The sequence below is a fragment of the Larus michahellis genome, chromosome 5 (assembly GCF_964199755.1).
Source record: "Larus michahellis chromosome 5, bLarMic1.1, whole genome shotgun sequence".
Classification (NCBI taxonomy): Eukaryota; Metazoa; Chordata; class Aves; order Charadriiformes; family Laridae; genus Larus; species Larus michahellis.
The window spans coordinates 11,326,557-11,350,024 of NC_133900.1; the positions used below are offsets into that span (position 1 = coordinate 11,326,557).

General features: G+C 50.8%; 2 protein-coding genes across 2 annotated transcripts; both read left to right on the plus strand.

The window, feature by feature from the left end:
- The first annotated feature begins 16,090 nt into the window (after positions 1–16,090).
- Positions 16,091–17,599, plus strand: LOC141743821 (uncharacterized). The gene is given in 5 exon segments (XM_074588813.1): positions 16,091–16,694; positions 16,696–17,040; positions 17,042–17,111; positions 17,114–17,137; positions 17,523–17,599. Coding segments are annotated over 5 exon segments (867 nt in total). The 5' UTR covers positions 16,091–16,343.
- Positions 17,600–17,606: 7 nt separating this feature from the next.
- Positions 17,607–21,055, plus strand: DMP1 (dentin matrix acidic phosphoprotein 1). Its single transcript, XM_074588962.1, has 4 exons — positions 17,607–18,055; positions 18,148–18,195; positions 18,680–18,934; positions 19,100–21,055. The coding sequence occupies exons 1-4, from the start codon at positions 18,002–18,004 to the stop codon at positions 20,417–20,419; spliced, it is 1,677 nt and encodes a 558-aa protein (XP_074445063.1). The 5' UTR covers positions 17,607–18,001; the 3' UTR covers positions 20,420–21,055.
- Positions 21,056–23,468: the final 2,413 nt, after the last annotated feature.

Consider the following 23,468-nt stretch of genomic DNA (forward strand, 5'->3'; position numbering starts at 1 on the left):
TTGAAATTGTTAATTCACAAAAAAAGTGCCCGACTGTGAAGAACTCTGCAGGAACTTGAAGCTGAAATTTGTAGGGGTTTGAATGTTATTGATGGAAAACATGTATGGGATTTCTAAGCTTTGCCTGTTTCTGTGTTCAAACAGCTTTCTTGGGATTTAGGAGGTGGGGGGGAGGAAATGTTTTGGTTTTCAGGATGTTGAAGGACTATACATTGTTTGTCAAAACTGTTACATATTTGCAAAATGTTTCATTAAATCAAAATTTCTGGTTTTGTGTTTGATGACAAAATGCTTTGGCGGGGAAAAGATCCCGGGTTGTTTTCCGAGTGTCATCAGGAGTTTTGAGCTTGTCTCAGAGCCATCAGTACCAGCAAGGAAGCCTGTAGCTATTCCCACTGTGTCAGGTAGCATAATTTTTGGAAATCCTTTCATTGATGGATTAACAGTTCTCTCGCCAGAAAGAGGTGCTGTACCATCGTGGTGAAGTATGGGGACGAGGGGGAAGCCAAGTAGTTGCTGTGCTGGGAAACTGAAACCTAGAAATTATTGTGATGACTCATTAGATGATTTAATTTGGAAAGAGAATAATTACATCCTGTCCCCACCTCTATTTTACCCGGGAGGAAGGACTTGAGCACTAGCGTGTTTGAAAGCCAGGTGACCTTTTAGTGAAGTATATGGCTGCGCCAGTTCCAGCTCAACAATAGAAGGGCACGAATTCATTTAATACCAGTATTACGCCAGAGGTCCTGATATCCTGGCTTAATCTTTGCTTTGCTTTCCGTTCGTGTTTCAGTGCTGTGCTTGTAGCCTATGTGCTGGATACAAACACGTGGGATGCATCTCAGCAGCCGTGTCAGTGGAGAGACGCTTGCTCATTTCACTAGACTTTGGACTAAACCCCAATTTAATAAGTTATGACCAGATATTCCCCGAATTGCCTGATCCATGTGTGGCCGTTAGGCAGCAGTGAACATGATAGCTTCCGTCAACACGTGCTTGAGAAGCACTGATGTATCACTGTAATTGGAGAATCAGTGGGTCCCATTTTGGTTGTCTGTGGTATGGTGCAATTATTGATGTATCTCACACGAAAGGCCCGGTTTCATGTTAGGCTCTGGCTCTTTAATTGCAGCCGACGCTGTTCTGGTGAAGTTGTGCATTATCCAGCAGGAGGGCGGGAGAGCTGGACACCTGGGGTTCTCCTTAAGAGTATTTTCATGCAAAATTAGTGCTTACTGCTGAATATTACATGCCGGTCCTCAGTAAGTATAACCTGCAGTGAGGAGAAGAGGAGGATGACTCTTGGAAGGAAAAAAAAATACACGTAGAGGAAAGTGAAAGAGAATATGCAGCAAAAAATAAAGAAAGATTAAACACGGAAAATTAGACAAATGAGACAAATGAGTGAAGTGAAAAAATTTTATTTGTCCATGTCTCACTGTGACAGCTGCTAAACAGACACTTGAAACAAAGGAAGAAGAGGAAAAGCTCAGAGAATTTTGTGTTACATTTATTAATATGCCCGGCTTGCATTGTATTCCCTGGCAGAAAAGGTCTGTGGGTATGACTGACTCTGGTGGAGAGGCTGTTAGACTGACAAGACATTTGTTTTTATTGGCGCCGTCTGCACATCTGCATGCTTGGTGGAACCATAAGCCTTCAGATGTCTGCCCACAAGAGAGTGGTGTTGAGCCATCCACTTCCCTACCAGGTAAGAGGGTTCGATTTACTGTTCTTTTTTAATGTAAAGTATGTTTTAACCTCGGTGCTAGTTCTGATTCACAAATAAAGTTTGACTTTTCCATCAAATATGCTTTAGCCTGAAATGAAAACAGTGTTAAGTAAATTGGAATTCATGTGGGGGTTTTAGAGTAGACAAAGAAACTGTGCACATACACTGAGTATTGTATCCATGATACCATACCAAGCTTATGCGTCCCCGCTTTTTCTCTTTCTACTGGTGGGGAAAAAAAACCTAAACACCACAAAACAACAGTTGACTCTGAAACAGTTTGAGTCTGATTATAGCCAGGGCTGGTCATGCAGTGCTGATGTGCATGCACCATAGCTTTCCAGGTTGTTGCAGATCATAGTCTGCCAGATGGTGTTGATAGGGCTCTAAGCATATCTCTGGCAGTTATTAATTAACAGCTGATGAGGAAATTAAGGGAAGTGAAACTTCCTTACCAAATGGTGCACCTGAAGCCTTTTGTGAAGCCTGTGAAATGGCCTTCATTTAGGGTACCATATAAGTAGCTTGGATTCTCAAAAGACCATGGCCTGTAGCAGCTCCCTTTTGAAATGTTGGCAAGTATCGCTTGTCCTTTCCTATTGGAAATAATTGCTTGGGTTGGTGTGGGCCATAGAGGCATTTCATGGGGAATTTAGTTTTGTTGAGAGTTAGCCAGGTAGAAAAATGGGTTGGAAACAATGTTGGGGAAAGGAGGCAACTGGTGCCTCCAACCAGCTGTGTTCAACCTCAATTCAGTTGTGCTGTATCAAAGGACCACTGTGAGGGATTTCCTGTGCCCTATTTTGAGGAGGCAGGAGAATATCTAGATATGTTGGTATATGGCCAGTTGTGGCTCTTTAGGTATCTTATGATAGATATTCATAGAATCATAGGGTTGGAAGGGACTTCTGGAGACCATCTAGTCCAAGCCCCTGCCAGAGCAGGGTCACCCAGAGCAGGTGGCACAGGAACGTGTCCAGGTGGGTTTGGAATGTCTCCAGAGACAGAGACTCCACCATCTCTCTGGGCAGCCTGTGCCAGGGCTCTGCCACCCTCACAGGAAAGAAATTCCTCCTCATGTTTAGGTGGAACTTCCTATGCTCAAGTTTGTGCCCGTTACCTCTTGTTCTGTCACTGGGCCCCACTGAAAAGAGCCTGGCCCCATCCTCCTGACACCCACCCTTTCAGTATTTATAAGTGTTGATAAGGTCCCCCCTCAGCTGTCTTTTTTCCAGACTGAAGAGACCCAAATCCCTCAGGCTTTCTCCATAAGAGAGGTGTTCCAGTCCCCTCATCATCTTGGTAGCCCTTTGCTGTCCCCTCTCCAGCAGTTCCCTGCTGTCCATCTTGAACCGGGGAGCCCAGAACTGGACACAGTACTCCAGGTGCGACCTCCCCAGGGCAGAGCAGAGGGGGAGGATGACCTCCCTGGACCGGCTGGCCATGCTTTTCTTGGTGCACCCCATATACATATTCCCTGTATTCTGATAGGGAAGTTTGCCCAAGTATTTTTGCATGCATTGCTTTCTAAACAAATTTGTCTACTGAAAATATATCACTGATAATTATATTGTTTATATAATATATGTGTATATACATTACATCCTCTGGACTAAGTAATATTAGTCCACTACTCCTTCCTTCTATTCTGCCTCAAATGAAAGAAAAGTCAACTGCCTTCTGAAGGTTCCTTGTACTGAATTTGGACAGAGTATAAAAATGAAATTTTTGTGTTCTGAAAAATTAAATTTCAGCATAGCTTTTTTTGACTCTAAAAGCTGCCCTTCTCAATTAGAGATCAGCAATGTCCTGAGCCCTTTCAAGATTAACAAGCATCTCTTAAGACGGAGCATAATAATAAATGCAGGTGAGCTGATGACGGATGCTTTGAAACTGAGCTATCTCCTGAGAGGCTTTTCAGTGAAAAATCTCAACAAAGTGTGGCATGTCATTAAAAACATCTACAAAATCACAGAGAGACTAAGTTAAAAGCCCTCCTATGTGTTCTTTTTAGCCCGTTACTTGGTCAGCTCTGTATCTAAAAACAAGCTCAAGAGCCATACAGGCTACGTGGTTTCACAGTTTGTTACCAACTAGTCCAGGAGCCCCCCATCATCAGTGTTGTATTCTGTATAACGGGAGTTCTGTTTTCTTGCCCATTATAATTCCTTTATTTTATTATGTGGCATTTTCCAATCCTTCAGCAATCTCAATTTGTCAAAACTACATATTGCTTTTTTTAGATATTGCTGCTCTTTTTTTTTTTTTTCCTTTGATTTATCTGTATTAAATGATGTACTGAATGTATTTCTGTGTATGATTTTCGTGATGCCTGAGGAGAGAACAAGTGCCAGCAAGGACTCTTGTCACCTGAACGTATGGACGTGAGTTGCACTTAAACTGCATGGGAACTGACTCCGAAATGGGCCAAAGCTCTGATGAGGCTGCCTGTGTGCTGCTGCTAAATCAGGCTTTTGTCTTTCGAGGCATGATGCAGCTCGTGTATTAGAGACTCTCATCCTGTCTGCTGGGAGCTGCTGCGCTGGGCTGTGTCATGTTTGACCACATTGCCTACATAAGCTGAAATTAAATGTTTAAAAAAGTGGTAGAGAAATAAACATCTTTCCCAGCCCAGGAACATTTGACTCCCATTGGGGAGGAGCTATTTTAAAGCTCTGACTGAGGGATGGCTATTTTTGCCCTCCAGCCAGACAGACTCAGCTAATGGTCTGTATTGTTCAAAATGTTTTGTTGACCAAATTCTTAAAAAGTGGAAGAAAAAAGGACAGGAAAAGCCCTTAAACCGGCAAGAGGTAGACATGGCTCTAAACTGAAAAGACGCCGTCTGTACCTGAACCCTGCCTACCCTGAACAGTTTGGGGCTGTGGAGATGTGCTTTGTCTTGCCATATTATTCGAGTGTGCGTTTGCTTTAATGATGAGACACAGAGACTGAGGTCAGCATGGGTTTTTTAAGGCGATTCTGCTGAAAGCCCTCATGTTACACAAGTCACGCAATCTCCAAGTATGGCTCAAGAGTTGCTGGTTATTTCACTTAATCATTTCAGACACACAGTGCAGTTAGAAGCTTTCGTGGAAGCGTAATGCAGAAGCAGACGGTTACACGGTGGAGACTGCTGTCCGAGTAGCGTCAGATGTCGTTGTGGCTCATCTACCTTGTTGCTGATGTTCCCACTGAGTACTTGCCTTAGGACTGCCTGTGTAGATGGATTTAAGTCTTAGGGCGGGCGGTCAAACACGTTTCGTATTATGGACGGATGCCATTTCATTCGGCATTGAACCCGACTGCCACCTGAAGCAGCTCTGCAGCTGTTTGGGAGCACCATGAAACAAATGTAAGTGGAGAAAAAAGCCATATCTGCTTGTGATGGGGAAGTTGATGTGAAACACACGTCAAGACTCACAAAAAGGAGTTTGTCAAGACTGTTTGTTTAATAGGTGCTGTGATCTTTGGTGATGACAAGCAGCAAAGCCTTTGTCCATGGGGAGGCATAAAAATTGTGCAACATTGCATTTAATCTGTTCCTTGTTGATTCAGGAACAGCATAGCCTTAGCCTGGAGCATCAACATCTCCTGTCCTGGTCCTGGTTCTGCTGCTGATATTCCATATAGACTGTAAGTGGCTTATTTCGGTTCTAATACTGGCTCCCTCTTGCTTAGGAATCAGCGAAAACGAAGTGTGGTTTTGTACAGCTAAACAAACCCTGCCCTGCTCCTGGGTCCCTCTTGCCCTGCCTCCAAGGCAGCATTTCAGGGAGCTTCCCTTGCTGCTGGGAGCTCTGGGACAGCAGCTCTTGGGTTGTTTTTCAGTTGTCTGAGGGCAGCTAGGCATTGCTCTGGAGCAGGCAGCTGCTCTCGGGGGTTTGCAGGGCACAGGAGGGTTTCAGTGCTCCCCCGTGGCATTGTGCCCCCCAGCTTCTGCCCTGGGTGACCGCTCCTCTCTTCTCTCAGGTTTTTCCCTTGCCGCGTGCATCTTCGACTTTGTGCAATTGCCTCTTCCTCAAATAGAAATAAACACCAAGGAACGTGTGCTATTTGTGACAGCGTGAAGGTCAGGCTCCTATCAGATCTGCCATCTGCACGTGTGATGTCTCACTGCCTCTCGCAAAACCAAGAGGTGTCTGTGGGTGGGTGGGTGTAACGTCTGTTGTTCAGCGAGTGAAGGGTTTAAAAATAGCGCTTATGAATTACCTGATAGGAGCAGTTTTAGAAGGCAGGCCGTGCCTGGGACATTTTAGTTTTCTGGTGGAAAGAAAGGTAATTGAAGAGATGTTTATTCTAAAACAAAATTAACTAAACACGAAAGGAACGGGACGCTAAGAGGAGATAAATATCTTGCGGACTCGGGCAGCATCAACGTTACAGCGGCTGGTGGTTTTCATTGCAGTCCCGTTGCCTCTTTGGGGTAGCTCAGGTCTCTGGACTCGTATTGGAGAGAGGGGACCAAAGCAGGTGAGCTGGGCAGGCTTTTCCCAGGGCGACAGGGACCTTCTGGCAAGAAGGGAGGAGTGAGAAACACTCTTACCATAAGATGTCCATGGTGTCTAGCTCCCCCAGCACCAGAAACACAAAAGACATTTAGATGGGCTTGTTTTTGTTTCCCTTTTAGGCAATGTTTTGGGCTCAGTGAAGGCTCAATGTAGTTGAGCTGGTTTAAGATGTGTGGCTGACCGATCCTCAGTCAATTCCTTGGATTTTTACACAAATCCATCTCACCTCTTTTGTACGGCTTCTAAATTAGTTTTTGAGCGAAGGCTTCGTGGACGACTCCAGATGGTTGTGTTTACTCTGGATATTCAAGATGTATCTCACCTAGTAAAACTTTGATTTAATTTATTTAATTTTCTTGTTATTTAGTTTTATTTAAAGAGCTTTGTTTGATCCTTTGATTTAATTTATGTAATTTTCTTGTTATTTAGTTTTATTTAAAGAGCTTTGATCCTTTCCTTGCAATTGCAGAAACTCCTTGGTAAATTATATAGCACTCTTATAAAAGTGTTTCCATTTCCTTGTACCTAAATGAAGTAAGGATAAGGGAGGAGAGCTTTCTTTTGATAGGCTTTTTTTTTTTTTTAATAGGTCTGTTTCGGTGTGTTTTATTAAAGGGGTTTTAGACATCTATCTTTTAATCAAAGACTGGTATTCATTTCCAAGTACCCTTCTCTGGTGCTGTAGCAACAGCTTCCTGTCTGAATGAGTTATACTAATTTCAGTGCTGAAAATCCAAAAATTGCTGTGGGGAGAGGAATCAAATTATAGTTTTACCATGGGATGAGGTGGTGGGAAGGAGGAGGATGCTGCACCTTCTCCCTGTGTGGGCACAGGTGCCCGTCTCCCTGGGCTTAAAATGAACCAGGACCCAAACCAGGAGCAAACAGAGCACCGTGCAGAGGCACCATCTTGCAGGGAGCTGTGACCGCCGCCTGCCTTTTCCCCCAGAAATTCAGCTCCTAAAGCGCACAGCCAGAAAAAAACCAGCCTGTCAGCAGCACCACACAGCCATCACATCAGGTCCTAATCGTTACAGAAAAGGAAAGAAAGAATAATAACTTAGAATATTTCTACATGTAAAATTCTCGGTAATGCCATACCTTTGCTAGTTTCTTTGTTACCTCTAAAGCCAGAAGCTCCAGGCCCAAGTGCCAGGGAGCTGCGCGTAGCCAAGGGGTCTGCAGCATCCAGCACGTGCCCATCTCTTGCCCCCCACGCCTCTGCCCCTCTGTGGTGCATCCCGCACCTCCATCACGGCAGCATTTCCCTACGCTGCATCTCTGCGTTGCCGTCATGGCCGTACATCCCACGTCAGCTGGAGAAATGGCTGTCACAGCCAAACCTAGTACAACACGTGCTTCGGGAAAGCTCAGACAGAGCAAGCCTGGCTGGCGTCAGTCCCCAGGCCGTGCCGGCTCAGCAGAAAGCCTACGGCTGCCACCAGCAACAGCGAGGGGCTGCCCTGGTACAGCACCCAGCTGGCAGGGGCTGGTTTTACTAATGGATTGATGCTGGGAAATGGGTTTTCCTGAAAAGTACACAAAAGTGACTGTTTTTTGACATTGCCTGTTCAAGCACACCGTTTGCATTAATGCTCGACCAGCTCTCGCTATCTTTATTTTGGGGTTTGGTTTCATTCAAAGGAAAAGAAAATTGTGAAGAGGAGAATCAAACCAAAACCTCCTTTTATTCCATTTATTCTTCTGTTGTGTGACCAGGCGTTGGAGGGAATGGAAAGATTTGAGCTTACCTACTGGAGCACATTAGTCATATGAAGAGACGATGGCTGCGGGCATGGGCAAGATTTGAACATGGGCTGGGTAGTGAAGTGCTTAAGCTCACGATGCTGAGAGGAGTATGGGTGAGATGGATCAGTTTTTTGTGATTCTGGCCCAATTTCTTCAGCAAGGAGTGCCTAGACCCTGCTGAAGGCAGAGGATGCCCTGGTGCATAAAGTGGGGTGATGCTTCCTGCTCCCGCCCCACGTGGCTGGGCAGACGGAGGAAGTCCTTTCATGGCTCTGCATTCCCCTTTGGGCTGCTTCTGGAGAGGTGCCTGGCGGAAGACAGAGGTGGTGATGCCACTTCCTTATAGAAAGCCACCAACGGTACCGTGTAATTACATCTGGGCAGAGCGGAGCTGCTCCCACAGCACAGGCACCTTACAGTTAGCATACGTGATTTGGGAAGACGTTTCAAGAGGAATAAATACTAGAAACCCTCAGGAAAGCTTTTGTCAATGACTTGAGCCCTGAAGTTACTAAAAAAAAAAAAAATGAAATTGTGGAAGAGTGTTGTGTACCTGCTCCAGGGGTGGGACCACGCAGGTTGGGAACAGGCAGCGGTTCTTGACCCTGCTTCCCCAGGCAGCACCTTGCCTGCATCTGTTTGCATCGGTCTTCCCTGCCCCATGATCGAACATATCTCCACATCTTTTTCTTTGTGACTAGTTATGCAAAAGTGTGAATTCTGTGCATGAGGGTAATTGCTTATCCAGTATTCGCTTCTCATGAGCATTTTTTTTTTTTAAGATTTCTGCTTGTATTATCTCCTGGGCAATACCCTTCTATGCGTTCAGCATGCAGAAAAAAAGCTTTGTGTGACAAGAGTGGTTTCCAGTGGGAATAGTGAAGAGGAAATAGCCTCAGTCAAAAGGTTGCGATTAGCACGAGCAACCACACGTACGTAAGTCCTTTGAGGTGCACCATTGAATTCAGCTGGAAGTTTAACAGGGTGTGAATATACTTGTCTAGCAGAATTAGTCTGTTGTGTAAGACTTCGGTCTGTCCTTTATGGTGTGCTCATTTACATTGATTGGTACAGAATTACAAACAATAACTAGGGGGAAAAGAAAAAGCTTTATTCATGAATAGATCAAACAAGGAAGGGTGTTAAAGTCATCGTGTTGTTGAGAGCGAGCAGTTGATCCAGCCCTATAACCGGTGTCTGAATTGAGTAAACCGATTCCTGGGGTGAATCTTCTAAATCTAGGTCTTAGAAGCAGTAAAGGTTCAGTTCCTATTGCAGTCTGCGTGAACGTGGAGCAGAAATGCAGGTTCCCATCTCGGGGTCGGGAGTGGCTGCCATCAAGTGCTGGGGTGATGTTCCTGAGCTGCCTTTTAGTGCGCTGGCAGCACGCGGTGCACAGCCTCCCTGGGACATGCTCCCCACAGCTTCGGCTGCTGCTTGAGCGCTCGTGTAGTTTTTGTCACCCCCGGTCCCCCGTGTTGTTTTCAGGAAAAGTATTTCCAGTTAATCGTTCCAGGTTTCCCCTTGTCCCTCTGACATTCAAAACATTGCTTCCCTCCTGCCACCCCTAGTATCTATACACTCTTTTCGGAACTAAGGAAAGCCAAGAAACATCTCATTGGATTTAATACTTGTTTCTTACTGAAAACAGTTTAACATAAGCCTGTAGATTCCTAGGCAATGTACAATAACTTCTATGGGATTTTTATTATATAGACTGTTATAAAACACGGAATATCATGAAAGATATGGGTATGGGACTCATGTAACAATAGTTAAAGAGTTAGATCATCAATTAAGTGAGAAGGATTTGCCAAAACACCTGTGTTTTGGCTTTGCTAAGCATTTTGGCATTGGAAATGAGGCTGTTCCTGGTGAATCAAATAGGAAAACACTGTGCCTTCCTGTCTGGAGAGAGTGGAAGGGCAGCGATGGGCCTCCTTAGCTATTGCAAAGGTGCAGGCTACATGCCTGCCTAGAGTGTTTGTGGGAAAGCAAGGGCACATCTGGATTCCTCCTTCCTCCTCCTCCTCCTCTATCACTCTTCTGCCCTAGGCATATTTTACCAGAAGGTTTGATTCCCTTCCCCGCCATGGGACAAGCAGTTTGGCTGTGTGCGGTGCGGATGCTGGGCTGAATGAGACCAGCTCAAAAGGAAACTCACCCAATGCGTGATATGGCCCTACAGTTGGCCTGGAGTTGTGTTTTGAACCATGAGTATTTAATTACTTTGTAAGCGCAGGAGGAAATTTGCATGTAAAGAATTTGGTCTTGACTGTTGGGAAGTGCTTCTGCTGTCCCAGACTTAATATCTTCTGTCTTGCTTTTGTTTTCTATGGTTGTATTGGTTAAGGCTTCTCTGTTTTGGGTTTGATTTTTTATTTTTAGGTTGTTTGGGTTTTGGTAGTGGGCTTTTTTTGTTTGGGGTTTGGGGTTTTTTTGAGGTTTTTTGGTCTTTTTTTTTTTAAAAAGTTACTAACATTTTGAAGATTTAAAAAAAAAAATAAAAATGAGTGAGGCTAAAGAAAAGCATGCCGTCAGCATTAGGGGAGAACATCTCAGGTCAAGCATTTCAGGGATTTAGTCCAAACTGGACAAACTTGGAGATATGTCTATCACCCTAAGCCAGACCAAGGGGGTCTTTCCAATGGGGCCTGGCACAGGACACATCTGCAAGGACTGTGCGAACCTTGGCATGACAGATGATGCTTTGACTGTGTGGCAGGCTTTCCCCACCCAGGGTTAGTCAGTGATGGGGACCGTCTTCCTCTGTTGTTCTCAGGCTGGCTGAAGGTTGGGCTGCCCCAGCCCACAGCTGCTCAGCGTATTCATGAGATGAAGCTCATAGTGGAGTAAAACGCGGCAAACTGGCTTCTGCCTTTTGGAGGTAGGAGTCAAGTTGCTGCTGGTCACTTGTTCAGGGCTGCATCAGTGGTGTCTCTCCAGCTTTTCCAGGCTCCCAGAGAACTGTGGTAATGTTTCCTGTCCAGCTACGCCAAGCAGCGATACCCTTAGACCAAGTGAGCCATAATGACAGTACAGGAACCAGAGAGTGCTGACCGCCCCCAGGAGGGGAGGGTCTGGCTCTCCGCCTTCATCCCTCCAGCTGCCAACCCCGTCCTGACCTCTCTGCCCACTTCGGGCAGCCTGTGCCTCAGCATCACCTGTTCTCTCTCACGCAGTCCCTGTTTCAGACAATCGTTTCAATCGCTCATTTCCTTCCGACGTTTTATTTTTTTTTTCCCCTCCAACAAGAAGTCAGAGTACTGTCAAACATTTTATAGACGTCTGGGAGCCGTGCGCGGCGCAGCTGGCTGTATTTCAAACCTGCAACTTGGAGCAGGTCACCCCAAGCTGCCAGCTGATGCGAGGGCAAAGCGTGCCCTGGCTCGCTGCTGTATTTCATTTCTCGAGGGCGCTGACATTGCGCTGCTTTGCCGCTGTCTGGCACAGATCTCTGTGATTCCAGTTGGAGCCAGGGCAAGGGCGGGGAAGCGTCTGGAGACAGCTTTTCACGTCAAGGCACTGTTAGCATTCCGTTTCCAGCTTGTGACTGACAAATACTTATTGCTCCCACCTCCCAAGGGGACCGACTTCTGAGCAGGGAATGATTGTAGAAGATACCGTCCTCTGAATGAGATTTCAGGAGCTGTAATTCCCCGTTGCTGTCGCTATGATTACTGCTGTCAGTGACGAGCTATTGAGAGCCCAGCTGCACTGGGGCTGCCTGATGCCCGTGCCAGCAGTGTCAATACCGGTCCCCGATGCGGGGCAGAGCTGGGCGCCTGTCCCTGCCCTTATGTTGATGGGGGGCAGTAAGCTGGAGTGGTGCCTGCGTGCGGGAAGGTGCGTTAGATCTGACAGCGGCCAGACAGAAACTAGGCACCTGGTCCGCAGCTGATGAAGTCATGGCCTCGAATTAGTGAATTCAGCCACGTTGGCTGATGAATACGGATTTATAGGACCTGAGAATCCGGTCACACACATCTGGGAGAGACGGCAGAAGGTACCTTCCCAGCCACGACTTCCAGCTGCAATGGGCGCAACGCGAATACCAGTTATTGCTCCGTGCGCTTTGCTCTGGCAACAAGTAGAAGCACAAACTGCAAAGTAGCACAGAAAAGGTACAACAACTGTGAACCTTCATCCAAACAGACCCTCAAGGCCACCTGCTGGTTTTGCGGCTCCCCTGCCCAGAAGAGGCTGGAGGCCTGTGCGTGGAGGCAGTGGTGAGGAGGGATGGGGGCTGTGGAGGGACCAGCCTTGTCCTGTCCCCAAAAATGTAGGTGCAAAGGGCTGAGCAGCCTCCCTTTGTACTTCCCGGCTGCTGCAGGCATTTGGGAAGGGACTTTTGCATGTGATGGTTGAGCGTGCCTGAAAATCAGCAGGTGGCAATAGGAGTGTACCCAATTATTCACAAGTAGCACTTTTGGCTCCTGTAAAAGAAACGGTGCTGGCACCTGTTAGGAAAAGCACATCTTGCATCTGGAAAAAGTAATCGTATCGTTACTCCCGTAGTTGTTTTTAATTTCGAGAGTTAAATGCTTCTCTCTGCGCAGAGCCCAGCCTGCAGGGCTGGGTCCTTATCGTCCCGACCCTCTGCCTGCCGCCTCCGGGAGAGATGGGTCTCGTTTTGACAAGTGCCTCCGCGTGGCGTTTCCTTCTGAGGGAAAACCATGTGCAAAGAGCCTGAAGCCTGTTGCTCCAGGAGGCGGGGTGGCATAAAAATACTAGAAAAGGAAACGAAGGGAGTGTGGGGCTGGCCCGGGAGGTGGGGAGAGGGACTTTGGGAACTTGCTTTGCGTGCCTGTTGGGAAAGAGCATGGTGCGTCTTGTTGGTAGGACAAGACCAGCATGCTGGTTGCCTTCCTTCGGCGGTGTCATGGAGACTTCAGACACTCTGTGGTGCATTGCAGCCTGAAATAGGTACCTGAAATGGGGCAAATGATTGGTGCCTTAAAAGTGCTTGTTTTCTCCGGCTGTAAAGGAAACTCCATGGTAGGTACACCAAAGGGCGGGTTAATTAATGATCCGACCCCTGTGCTGTCGGGGGGCAAGGGGAGAGGGCAGTTGGTCTTGTGCAGGGGTCTGGCGTTAGGGGGACCCTCTGTGTGTCTGTAATTCAGGGCTGCAGGGCTCAGGCTTCTATGATGTGTTTTTTTTTCCAGTGAGGAGAAATGGCACATTTTAAAGCCTTAGCAAAACTGAACTTGCGCACGCCTCCGTGCTGTGGAAAAGATGACGGTAACCGCCATCTGCCATATATCACGGCGTTTGTAACTTTGAGGCTTGCTGCCAGGAGGAGTTGGAACATCAATGCCGTTCTTCAAACACCTAAAATGTTATCATTAGCCCACTGCATTGTGTGGGGCATCAATGCTACGAAACGCAGGTTTCGCAGCATTTACTCGGACTTCAGGGAACGGGCACGACGCCTCTGCTCAGATCCCTTGCAGGTGTGGCGGAGCCAAATCCAGGCTGCTTCTCCCCCCTGCACCCACAGCCACCAGCTGTGGTCCGTCCACCGGCAAAGCAGGTAGCAACGTGGGAACCTGACTGATTTGCAAGGTTGAGCACCCTTTTTTAGAAGAGCAGCGTGGGAATCACTCCCTTGAGCTCTGGGTAATTCCTGGTGCTAACATGGCACGTACGGGGGAAACGAATATTTAGGAGGCAAGGCTTTCCCTCCTTCTTCCCAGTTGAAGACACAGCACTACGTTGTAGCACCTGTCACCGGTATCAAGTGTGCCTTGAGTCCTGCTGTCATCCCGCTCTCTCCTGCTCCAGTTCATTCATTGATCCTTTTCCTTTTGATGCTGCTGTCAAAACCCGCAGGTATAATGAGAGAAGTGCACCAACAACAGCAATATTACAAAAATACCTTGAACTGAAAAAAAAGAGGGAATGGTGGGGTTTTTTGGAGCAATATTAATTTCTTGAGTTTTCGATGCTGAGATGTCTCAATGGGAGGATGAGAGCAGCTGTTGTGTGCCTCCACCTTCAGCTTGCCCCCTGCAGTGCCATCTTCTGTCTTGGTTTTGGCATTTCTAATCCCTCTTGCTGTCTGGGCTCATATCTCTTCTCTGTCCTCATGAAAACCGGCACAGTCCAACTTGTCAAACAGAAAAGCGATATTCCTGCGTGTTCTTACCAGCCCTGACAGTCCTCTCATCTCTGACTCAGCCACCTGCTCCCTGGTAGCCTGAGGATGCCAGCTTTAGCCTGGCCGGGTTTCCCCCCCATCTACCTTTCCATCTACGCTGCTTCCCATCCCAGCCGTCTCCAGGGACGGAGCATCTTGGGAGAGTAGGACTTGGGGAAATGCACAGTGGCATTTAAAACACTGGTCAGCCAGCCACTTCACCCACCTGCAGTCAACTTCTCACCTCTCGTGTAACAACAATAATCCAAAATATTATTTGTTTGGCGGGTTTTGTTGGGGTTTTGTTGTTGTTGTTGTTGTTGGTTTTTGTTTTTTTAAAGGCTTATTGTAAGGTTACAATGTGTGGACTTGGGGTTACCTTTCCTTGCAAAATAAAGGCAGAGATGCTCGAGCACTCCGGCTGATACTGTGGGATGCTCTCTGGAAGGGATTTAGAGGCCAGACCTTGGTCTTTTGACCCATGGCTATTAGAGATTGCAGGGACTTGGGGTCAGGTCAGGGTGCTGGCAGCGAGCGCTGTGGGGTGCGCTGGTGCCACAGGCATTCCAGGGCCACTGGAGGGGAGGGAGGTGACCTTGGGATGGGTGGTTGGTGGTCCAGCAAGTGACTTGTGTTATAAAGAAGCTGCGTGCGCACAGCTTGGTGTTTATCCCCTTCTCGCACGGCGGCACTTAGACACAAGGCAGCACCAGGTCTTTGGGGGCTGAGTTAAATGCAGGTTTGATGTAAAAAAACCCAAAACAGCAAAACATGGTAATTGTTGGAGGTGCCTAAAAAAGGTTGGCAATGTGAACTCATATCTGGCTGGGGACAGGGGTATAATTTTGTCACAGGTCAAGAGGAAAATACGTCCCACGTTATCTGCGGCAGGGGTCAGGTAGGAAAGAAGAGGGAAAACATCTGCCCAAGGTGTGCGTGCGTGTGAGAGTGAGCAGCTTGATGGTGCCCGTCTGGAGGCCGAGGAGCTGTGGGGAGAGCAGCGGGGCCAGGGCGGCGCCAGGGCGTCCCTGCATGGGGGGCAAGAGGAAGGAGAGAAAAGATGCTCCCACACTCAGCACCTGCGTGGTCCTTGCACAGTCCTCACAGGGCAGACACACACGGTCCCCCGGCTGGTAATGATGGGGGTAAAAGGCAGGAGATTGTGGAGGACGAAATTAAGCGGGCATCCGCAGCAGCCGACTGGCATGTCTGGTTTCACAAGATACTCTGTCGAGCCACAGTCCGCCGGGGGATGCTTTCTGGATGCTGTTGTCCGCAGATGATACACCCCAGGCAAATTCAGACAGTCTGCAGTTTACAGAGCCCTGTCTCAATCCTGACCCTGTGCAACTTGCCTTAAGTCACTTATTTTGTAGTGCCAGTGTCTCCTGCGAATGAATCTCTGTAAACCGGCAACCCTCGCCATGTCCCCTGGGCGGTGTCCGCATCTCTGGGAATTTGGGTCCCTGCACTGAGGGCCCATTGCAGGTGACTGTGGTTTGCCAGGGCTTTACAGCAGGGCAGGCCGGGAGCCATTTGCTGCTGAAGACGAACCATGTTTCACGGGCTTCCCCTGCCACGGTGGCTCCCTGGAGCAGGGCTCTGCTCTCTGGAGGCCTCTTTCTTCTACCCAGGGCAGCCGAAACACCTCCTCTCTCCCAGGAAGGACGTACAAACGCTCCTTGCAGAGCATCAATGCCCTCATTTATACTTCCCCCCCAATGAAACACCCCCAGGCACCTTCCTCCTGACACCCTTGCCCTGTGGCCGTGCCCATCATCCCCAGCTTGGCTGTGGGGAGAACCCAGTTTGCAGAGCAGAGACGCGCTGCCTGCTTCAAAGCAACCTATTTGCATTTGTGGCGTGTTTTTATTAGCAGAGGGGGGGTGTTGCGGGCACGGAGGATTTAGCAATGGCCAAATACAGGCAAGGAAGTCGTCTTCCTTCCACCCAGGCTGGGGCAGAGGGAAAAGCCAGGTTGAAATATTCAATATTCTGCCCCAGACCGGGGAGTGCTGGTCCTGTCCTAAACCACGCGGGCAGAGAGGTGCGGTTGGACTGTGTCAGGGCGCGCGTTGGCGGGCACGCGGAGGTTTGCAAACTACCTCTCGCATTACCTGTGAGCAAGCAGGGTCTGGCTGCGCTGCCGGCTTACTGTGTTGTTTGGAGTAGGCAATCCGTACTGCACCAACAAACCCTGGGGTATATGTGCTGCATGTATATGTACTCATATATATACTTGCATGTACATGCCCATGCCTATACGTGCCCATACGCATACGCACGTGTTGTTGCCCATGTTTTCCAGAGCGGAGGTTTCATCCCCTGGACAGCAGCTGGAAGAAGCGCTGGGGGTGAGATGCTCCCTGCGCAACCTGTGTTTAGCGTCTTCTTTCTCCCTTGCATGAGTGCATGTGAGGGCATGAAAAGAGGCATGTCCTCTCCTTCTAGCACAGCGTTTTGTGCTTCTGCCCCGAGGGGCAGGCTGAGTCCCGGCAGGGGAATGGGCCCACGTGGGTTTCAACACCCTGGCCCATGGCATGGGGCAAACTCCACTCCCAAGTGCACTCGTTGGGAGGATGCCATCCCTGGGACGGGGTCTGGTGCTCGGCGTGGGCGACACTATAGTTGTTTGTGTGTGTCACGGCGGGAAGTGTGTGAATGGGATAAATTTAGCAGTCAAAACACAGGGCCGGCGCAGTCGGTCATTAACTGCCAGCCCATCTCGTCATCCTGCAACCACAAGGAGCTTTTTTGGGGCCGGCGTCCCAGCAGAGGCCAGAGGAAGCGTGGGAGGCCAGTTCCCGGTGACACCTCCGCGTACGGCAGCGCTGCCCGACGGTGCCATTGGCTGCCCCCTGCCCGGGGCCGGCACCGGCCAGCAGTTAAATGCCCGTGCGGCCAACACCAGGGCACACAGCCCAGGGCATCCCAACGCAGGCAGCCATCTCGCCTCATCCCAAGCACCAGAGGAGACACTGGCTTGCACCATACCTCAAGGTAAAGGTTTTGGTTTCTTTGGGTTGCTTTGGCATTGCCCGGAGTGCAAATGGCAAGATTTGGGGACAGGGGTTGTAGATTTCCTCTTAAGTCTTGGTAGAAAGCAGGAGACACGTGTAAGCTGGGACGTAGGTGATGATTTGTAAGGGAAGAAATCAGGAGCGTGGGTCTTTTTGCTCCAGCACGTTTCGGGTGCGGGGTGATACGCGGTGCAGTTAGCATGCCCCGTGGGGATGCGGTGCTGGGCTGCTTAAGGGACTTGAAAAATGAGAGCAGAGCTGGAGGAAAGCCCCCTACTGCTTTACCTGCCTGTGCGGGCAGCAGTGCCACTGGGGTGCCAGACCGACCCCCTGGGGATATAACTCTCCGCGGGGTTATCTTACAGGGGTGCTCCACTTTGGGGCGGTGGGAAGTTTTATGGGGCTGGGGGGACCACGCTGGATAGGAGGCGCAGCTTTGTAGCCCGCCGTCTCATGGTGCTGCCCATCTGTGATGCCGGCTCCCATCATGGCCACTGAGGTTGGCTGGGTGGTGAGTGATGTTACCGTAGGAAGGGGGAATTTGGAGCAGCTCTCCCACTCTCCGGTGATGCTTAGACAAAAAATCTGCAAGAACATGGCCAGGTATTTCAAATCCCAAACTAAAGGGAGGTTCCTGCATAGGAGGTGCCAAGAGGTAGCACGAGGACAAATCCTTAGCTTGTCTGATGACATGCTAGGCTGAGCACCACATGCTGGTATGGCAAGGCTGTGTCAGTTGAAAGGGCTTTCTGGGGCCAAGTTACAGCCAGGGGCGTGTGCAAACGCTTTGCTCTAGCGTTCAAATGCTTTGTTCCCTGTTGCAGCTGCAGGGACCACAACCGACATGAAGGCTGCATTTCTGGTGCTGCTCCTCTGGGCCATAGCCTGTGCTCACCCGGTAAGTACCCACCGGACAGGTACTCAAACCCCGAACCTGGCAGTTTCGCCCAGCCAAGGTGCACTGATGAGATGTCTCCTGGATGTGTTTAGGTGCCCAGCCGCCAGCTTGCCCGCCCCCGCCGCAGCGCCCAGCAGGAGGTAAGCTTGGGGGTGCCCCAGTCCCGCAGGTGGCAGCCGCTCATGGAACAAGTCTGGGATGGGGAGCCATCCCCAGGCAGGCATCCTTGGACCAGGCACCTGGGGAAAGAGCTGCTGCTTCCTAGGGGTCTTTGAGCTTTGCCCGTCTACTCAGGCTTTCCAAGCTGTGTTGGTTTCATCTCATTTCAGCTTGCCTCCCTGTGCATGTTCCCAATTCACCTGATGCATTCTGCTGCATTGGTCCTGAAAAAGCAGTTTCTGTGCTCTGAACCATCGCGGTTTGGGCTTTTCTGGGTTGCCTTTTTCTTGGTGGCTACTTCTTTTTTTTGCATCAGCAAAAACAACTGAAGGACTGAGGTGCTGAGCAATGAAAAAGGCTTGAGAACTTGCATGGCTTAGGAGCAACGTATCATCCTGCAGCAGTAGCAGTGAATGTGTGGTGGTGTTTGATAAACCAAGGCACCGTGTCATGTTTTGCCTCCAGGACACAGGAAGCGAAGATTACATCAACAAGCTGGGCAACCTCCTGGGTGGTGGAGATGGCAGACGTCCTCCTGCCAGTGTGGAGAGGGGGGACAATGCCCTCGCCAGGGACCCAGCAGGTGGGAACGCCCTGGGCGAGGAGCTGAGTGAACATGGTGGCCGAGACAATGGAGGAAGATTTGGGGAGGCTCAGCACCGGAACCAGGTGGACCACAAGGACATGAGCGCCCGGGTTGGGAACAGCCTTGGTTTCCTGGTGAGTGAGTGGAGAGGGATATTTTGCTCTGCCAGGAAAGCACACTTAGCCCCAAACCTGATTTGTGGCTAAGTGATTTTATCTATGATAAATCTGGTGTCAGTCAGGGTAGTGCTTGGCGTGATAGCGCCTGTGACCTGCAAGCCTTTGCATTCATCTCCACAGGAGGAAGATGCGCATGATGCTGATGATGGTTACAACAGAGAGCACCTCGGCACTGGAGTCAGTGGGCTTCCCTCCCATGCTGGCGGGCTCCTGGACGAGGAGGACGACAGTGGAGATGACACCTTCGATGAGAATGGGGAAGAGGAGGGGGGTGAAGGTCCTACTTACGTGGGTCGTCCTGATGGGGCAGGCGAACATGGCCATGACACTGGCCGTGGGGACACCGGGGCTGGTGGAGGGCATGGCGACAGCAGCAGCAGTAGCAGCAGCGAGAGCATCGGAGCAGACCACCGGCAATACAGGAGCTACCTTGGCAGCCGGTATGAGCAGACCTACAGGTGGGGAGGGGGCAGCAGCAGCAGTCAGGAGGAGGAGGAGAGCTACAACTTCGAGGATGAAGCCATGCAGGGTGATGATCCCTCTGTCTTTGACAGCCCAGGCAGCAGCTACAAGGTGCGCCGTGCTGGCCCCCATGCCCCAGGGAGGAGCCGAGAGAGTGGCTGGGGGGCTGGCTCCCACCGCTGGGAGGAGGGTGACAGCAGGTCCCCAGAGGTGGAGGATGCTGACTCAGGACAAGACAGACCATCCACAGAGGATGACAGTCAGTCGGAAGAGCCTGTCACCAGCGAGTCAGAGGAAAACAGTGTCAGCCGCTCCGGGGAGGACAGGGATGGGGAGGACAGGGATGGGGAGGACAGCCCCTCCAGGGAGGGAGAGGGCAGCGAGTCCAGGGAGGGCACCACCGACCAGTCGGATGAAGAGCTGGGGGAGTCCCCAGAAGACATCTCTCAGGAGGTGGTGAGCACGTCGAGTGAGCGCAGTGGCAGCCGGTCCCGGGAAGGGCAGGAGGACTGGGAGTCTGCTGAGGACAGGAGCGCTCCATCTGTGCCTGACAATGACTCTGGGGAAGACGATGGCGACCAGAGCAAGTCTGGGGAAGATGATGGCGACCAGAGCCAGTCCACGGAGGACACTATGGAGTCAAAGGAGGACAAGAATGACTCTGATTCTGATGGGGATGTGCCAAACACATCAGCCGAGAGCCAGAGCACATCCCCAGAGGATGACGGCAGCCAAGAGGACAATGCAGGCGAGGACAGCAGGTCCACAGAGAGCAACAACAGCGAGTCCCCGGAGGACGATGATGATGACGATGAGGAGAGCCACTCTCAGGAAGATGCCACCCGCGAGTCCAGCAGCCGTGGGGACAACAGCTCGCTGCAGAGCCTAGAGAGCGGGAGCCACAAACGGCGGCCAGGTGCCTACCGCAACAAGCCCGCTGCTGACTATGATGACAACGACTGCCAGGATGGGTACTGACGAGCGCCCCACAGCTTCGTCGGTGCTGGGGGCATGGGGGGAGGAGGGGTTTAATTTATTTGCTGTATAGCCTGGTTGACTTCTTCCTGAGAAGGTGTTGCGGATAAAATGGAGGCGGGTCCGCCGGGGCTTGACCTGGGCACACCGCACGGGGTGCCAAGTGGGAGGTGATGCCAGACACAGGGCAAACGCCAAACCGCAGCAAGAAAAGGCATTTCCTATACCAAACTGGAGTGCAGCTGACAGCTGTGAGTGCCAGCAGGGTGACGCTGCCTGCTTGCCGCAAGGGCACGGTGGTGGCTTGGCACTCCGGGAGCTGCACCTGGGCATGCTGGGCAGAAAGGCCCCTGTGTTCACCCTTTGTATTTACCTATCACTGCCTTAAAAGCGTCTGCCCCGACTCCAATGGGAGCTTTCCGTTAACTCCACATCCCGCACATAAGGAGGAAAAGCTTAGAGCTGGTGTGTGCACGCTGCGCGTGTGCTCAGTGGTGCGTGAAGTACCACTTCAGTACGGGATGTATGTAATATTTTGTAAGAAATGTACAGAAAGCATTATATGGTATCCTTTTTGCACTTGTATTTCAAAGCTGAAACGTGCCTTGTTGTTTTCTTTAACTACCATTAAAACCATTGAACTCCACAGTGGTGTGAAGAGTTGCTCTTTTTCTTTCCCAGGGGAGTCGGAGTCAGGAGCTGGGCTCAGACGTGAGCGATCAAGGAGCAAAGGTGCAGGCTGTTTGCATGGGGAGCCGCAGCACGCTTGGGTGAGGGGGAAAGCAGAGCCTGAGGGGTGTTCCCACCCCTCTATTCCCAGCCATTCCGAGGGCTGCCCCTGCCCCTAGGTGACCCAGCAGTGGGGAGATGAAGCTGGCTAATGACCGCAATAAGCTGGGCCTGGGGCTTTGCTATATTATAGCCGTCACCTGCTGCAACATGAGCAACGGTTGTTCTGTTCTTCCTAAGGTGGTAGGAAAGAGATGCCCCACGGCATAGGGGATCTCCTGGACTGGTGGCCCTGGGTGCCTACGGTGGCCCCTGGGGCCAGATCACCTGCAGCAGAGATGCGGGTGAGTAGGGTAAAAGGGGTTGATGTGGGCTGTTTGTTAGATCATGGATAAAAAACTCTTTTACTCAGTGTGCCTGAGCGCCTTTTTTTTTTTTTTTTTCCTCCTACCAGCAAGCAAGGAAACAACACGTTATTTGTTTAAAATCCCATCCGGGCCCTTCTTACTTGTTCGCGTGTGCGTGACAAGCTGTACAACACAGGTATCGATGCTGACAGAGGAAGCCGCAGGCTGTTGTGTAGCTGCACAGTTTCATAGCATGGAGTTATGTCTCTGCAGGGGACGGTCTCTGAGGGGTCGGTGCGAGGGGGTGCGTGCCGTTCAGCTGCCTTGGGTCAGCGGTGGCATTACCGGGCATTGCAGTACTGAATTCAAGAACCAGTAAAGAAATGAAATATTTTTTTACTATGGATAGCAAAACTGCAATTAACTTGTAGGGTCTTTCCGTCACTAAAAAAGCAGGGAGCTGAACAGCTCCTGGGTTTAGTGGAATTAAGTGTTTTAATTTCCACCATGCGCGTAGGCTTTTTCTACTTCTATATGAGATCAGCTCTGAAAAGCTCAGCTTCCCCACGCTGCTGCCCTGGGAATGAGCCACTTTCCTGACCCCACCTCCTCTGCCCCACTGCTCCCCACTTCACAGTGGATACCTCAGCTGTGACGTGCCCTCATTTCTCGGACGCCTTGCATTAGCCGCACGGGGAGTCGGGGATGCTGTGACGCCGGTGAGGCCAGCCAGGGTCGTGGGTACCGAAATGCTGGGGGTGAAAGACAGCGAGCACGGGTTCGGTTGCAGCCCCAGAGGTGCAAAAGGGGCTGGGTGACAGTTGTCACTTTGGTTTAAAGTCATGGTAAGGATGTATTTGCTGGCTGTTGAGAAGGTCGGCCGCTGCTGTGAACCCTCTCGTGTCCAGCAAGCGGTGCTGGTGCTCAGGCAGCGGCGACATTTCGGTGCCGGCTCCGCCGCGGGGCCGGGTGGCATCCCCGGGGCCATCAGAAGGTGGTGTTTTGCGTGGGGACAACTGGTGGGGATGGGGACCAGGAGGGTTTATTTGCGGGTTCCTCAGGGAAAGCGAGGGGTGAGCCCAGCCTGTGAGCAGGTTGGCCAAGACATTGCAAGGGCAGGACGAAATGGGCTCCTGAAACTGTTTCTTGCGAGTTTGTGGGTGACCCTCTGTCTGTCCTCATCCTATTGTGAGTGGTGCTGGGGTGAGTGGCAGCATGGCATGTGTGGGGAGGGGGCCACTCGCCTTCGTCCGTCCCCCCGCCAAAGCTGACAGCGAGCGCTTGTCCTCCTCTTATTTCATGCACGGAGAGAAAAACTGTGTTGATTTGGCTTGAGTTTGAGTGGGAGGGGTGTGTGCCTTGCAAACAGGGCATGCAGCACCCCGCTGCACCCCATGCTGGAGGGGTAGCCACCTGCGCTCCCGCTGCACGTGGCTCCCCTTTGCGTGACTTCCCAGGGGATGTGCTGCGGTCGCACGCACGTCCCTGCCAGCGAGGCCCTAAATTTTGCCTCCCGCTGGCTGGCTGCTCCCCAAAGGCCAGGGAACCGGTGCCAGAGCTGGCTGCTGCCTGCCGGTCCTGTGGGACGGCTTCCCACGGGACTGTCCCTCCTGGGCAACGCAGTGGGGGGGAAACTCAGCCCTTCTGCGGGAAAACCTCCCGTCCGGGCGCAGGGATGGAGCCGTTCATGGTGACCCCGTGCAGGGACATGCCCAGCACCTGGCAGCATGGATCTGCGAGGATGGCCAAGTTTAGGGGGATGCTGGTGGCACTGGGCTGTCCCCATCAAATGCTGTTCATCCATTTACGAGCGGGGCCACCCCGCTTGCCGTCCAGAGAGGCTTGGTGGTGGGCAGCACTTCACAGGGTGAGGTTTTGGGTGGCCGGAGATAGTCTGGCCAAAAGATGCTGGCTTTGAGGATTTTAAGGCGTTTTTAGTAGCAGCCCTTGTTGTGCCCGGTGAGCATCCAAGGGGA

Bases quoted from the DNA above. Each gene is read 5' to 3' on its own strand.
- DMP1 (XM_074588962.1), top strand. From the start codon at position 18,002: ATGAAGGCTGCATTTCTGGTGCTGCTCCTCTGGGCCATAGCCTGTGCT. The intron at 18,056-18,147 runs GTAAGTACCCAC...GGATGTGTTTAG, and splicing joins CCATAGCCTGTGCTCACCCG to GTGCCCAGCCGCCAGCTTGC. The intron at 18,935-19,099 runs GTGAGTGAGTGG...TCATCTCCACAG, and splicing joins GGAACAGCCTTGGTTTCCTG to GAGGAAGATGCGCATGATGC.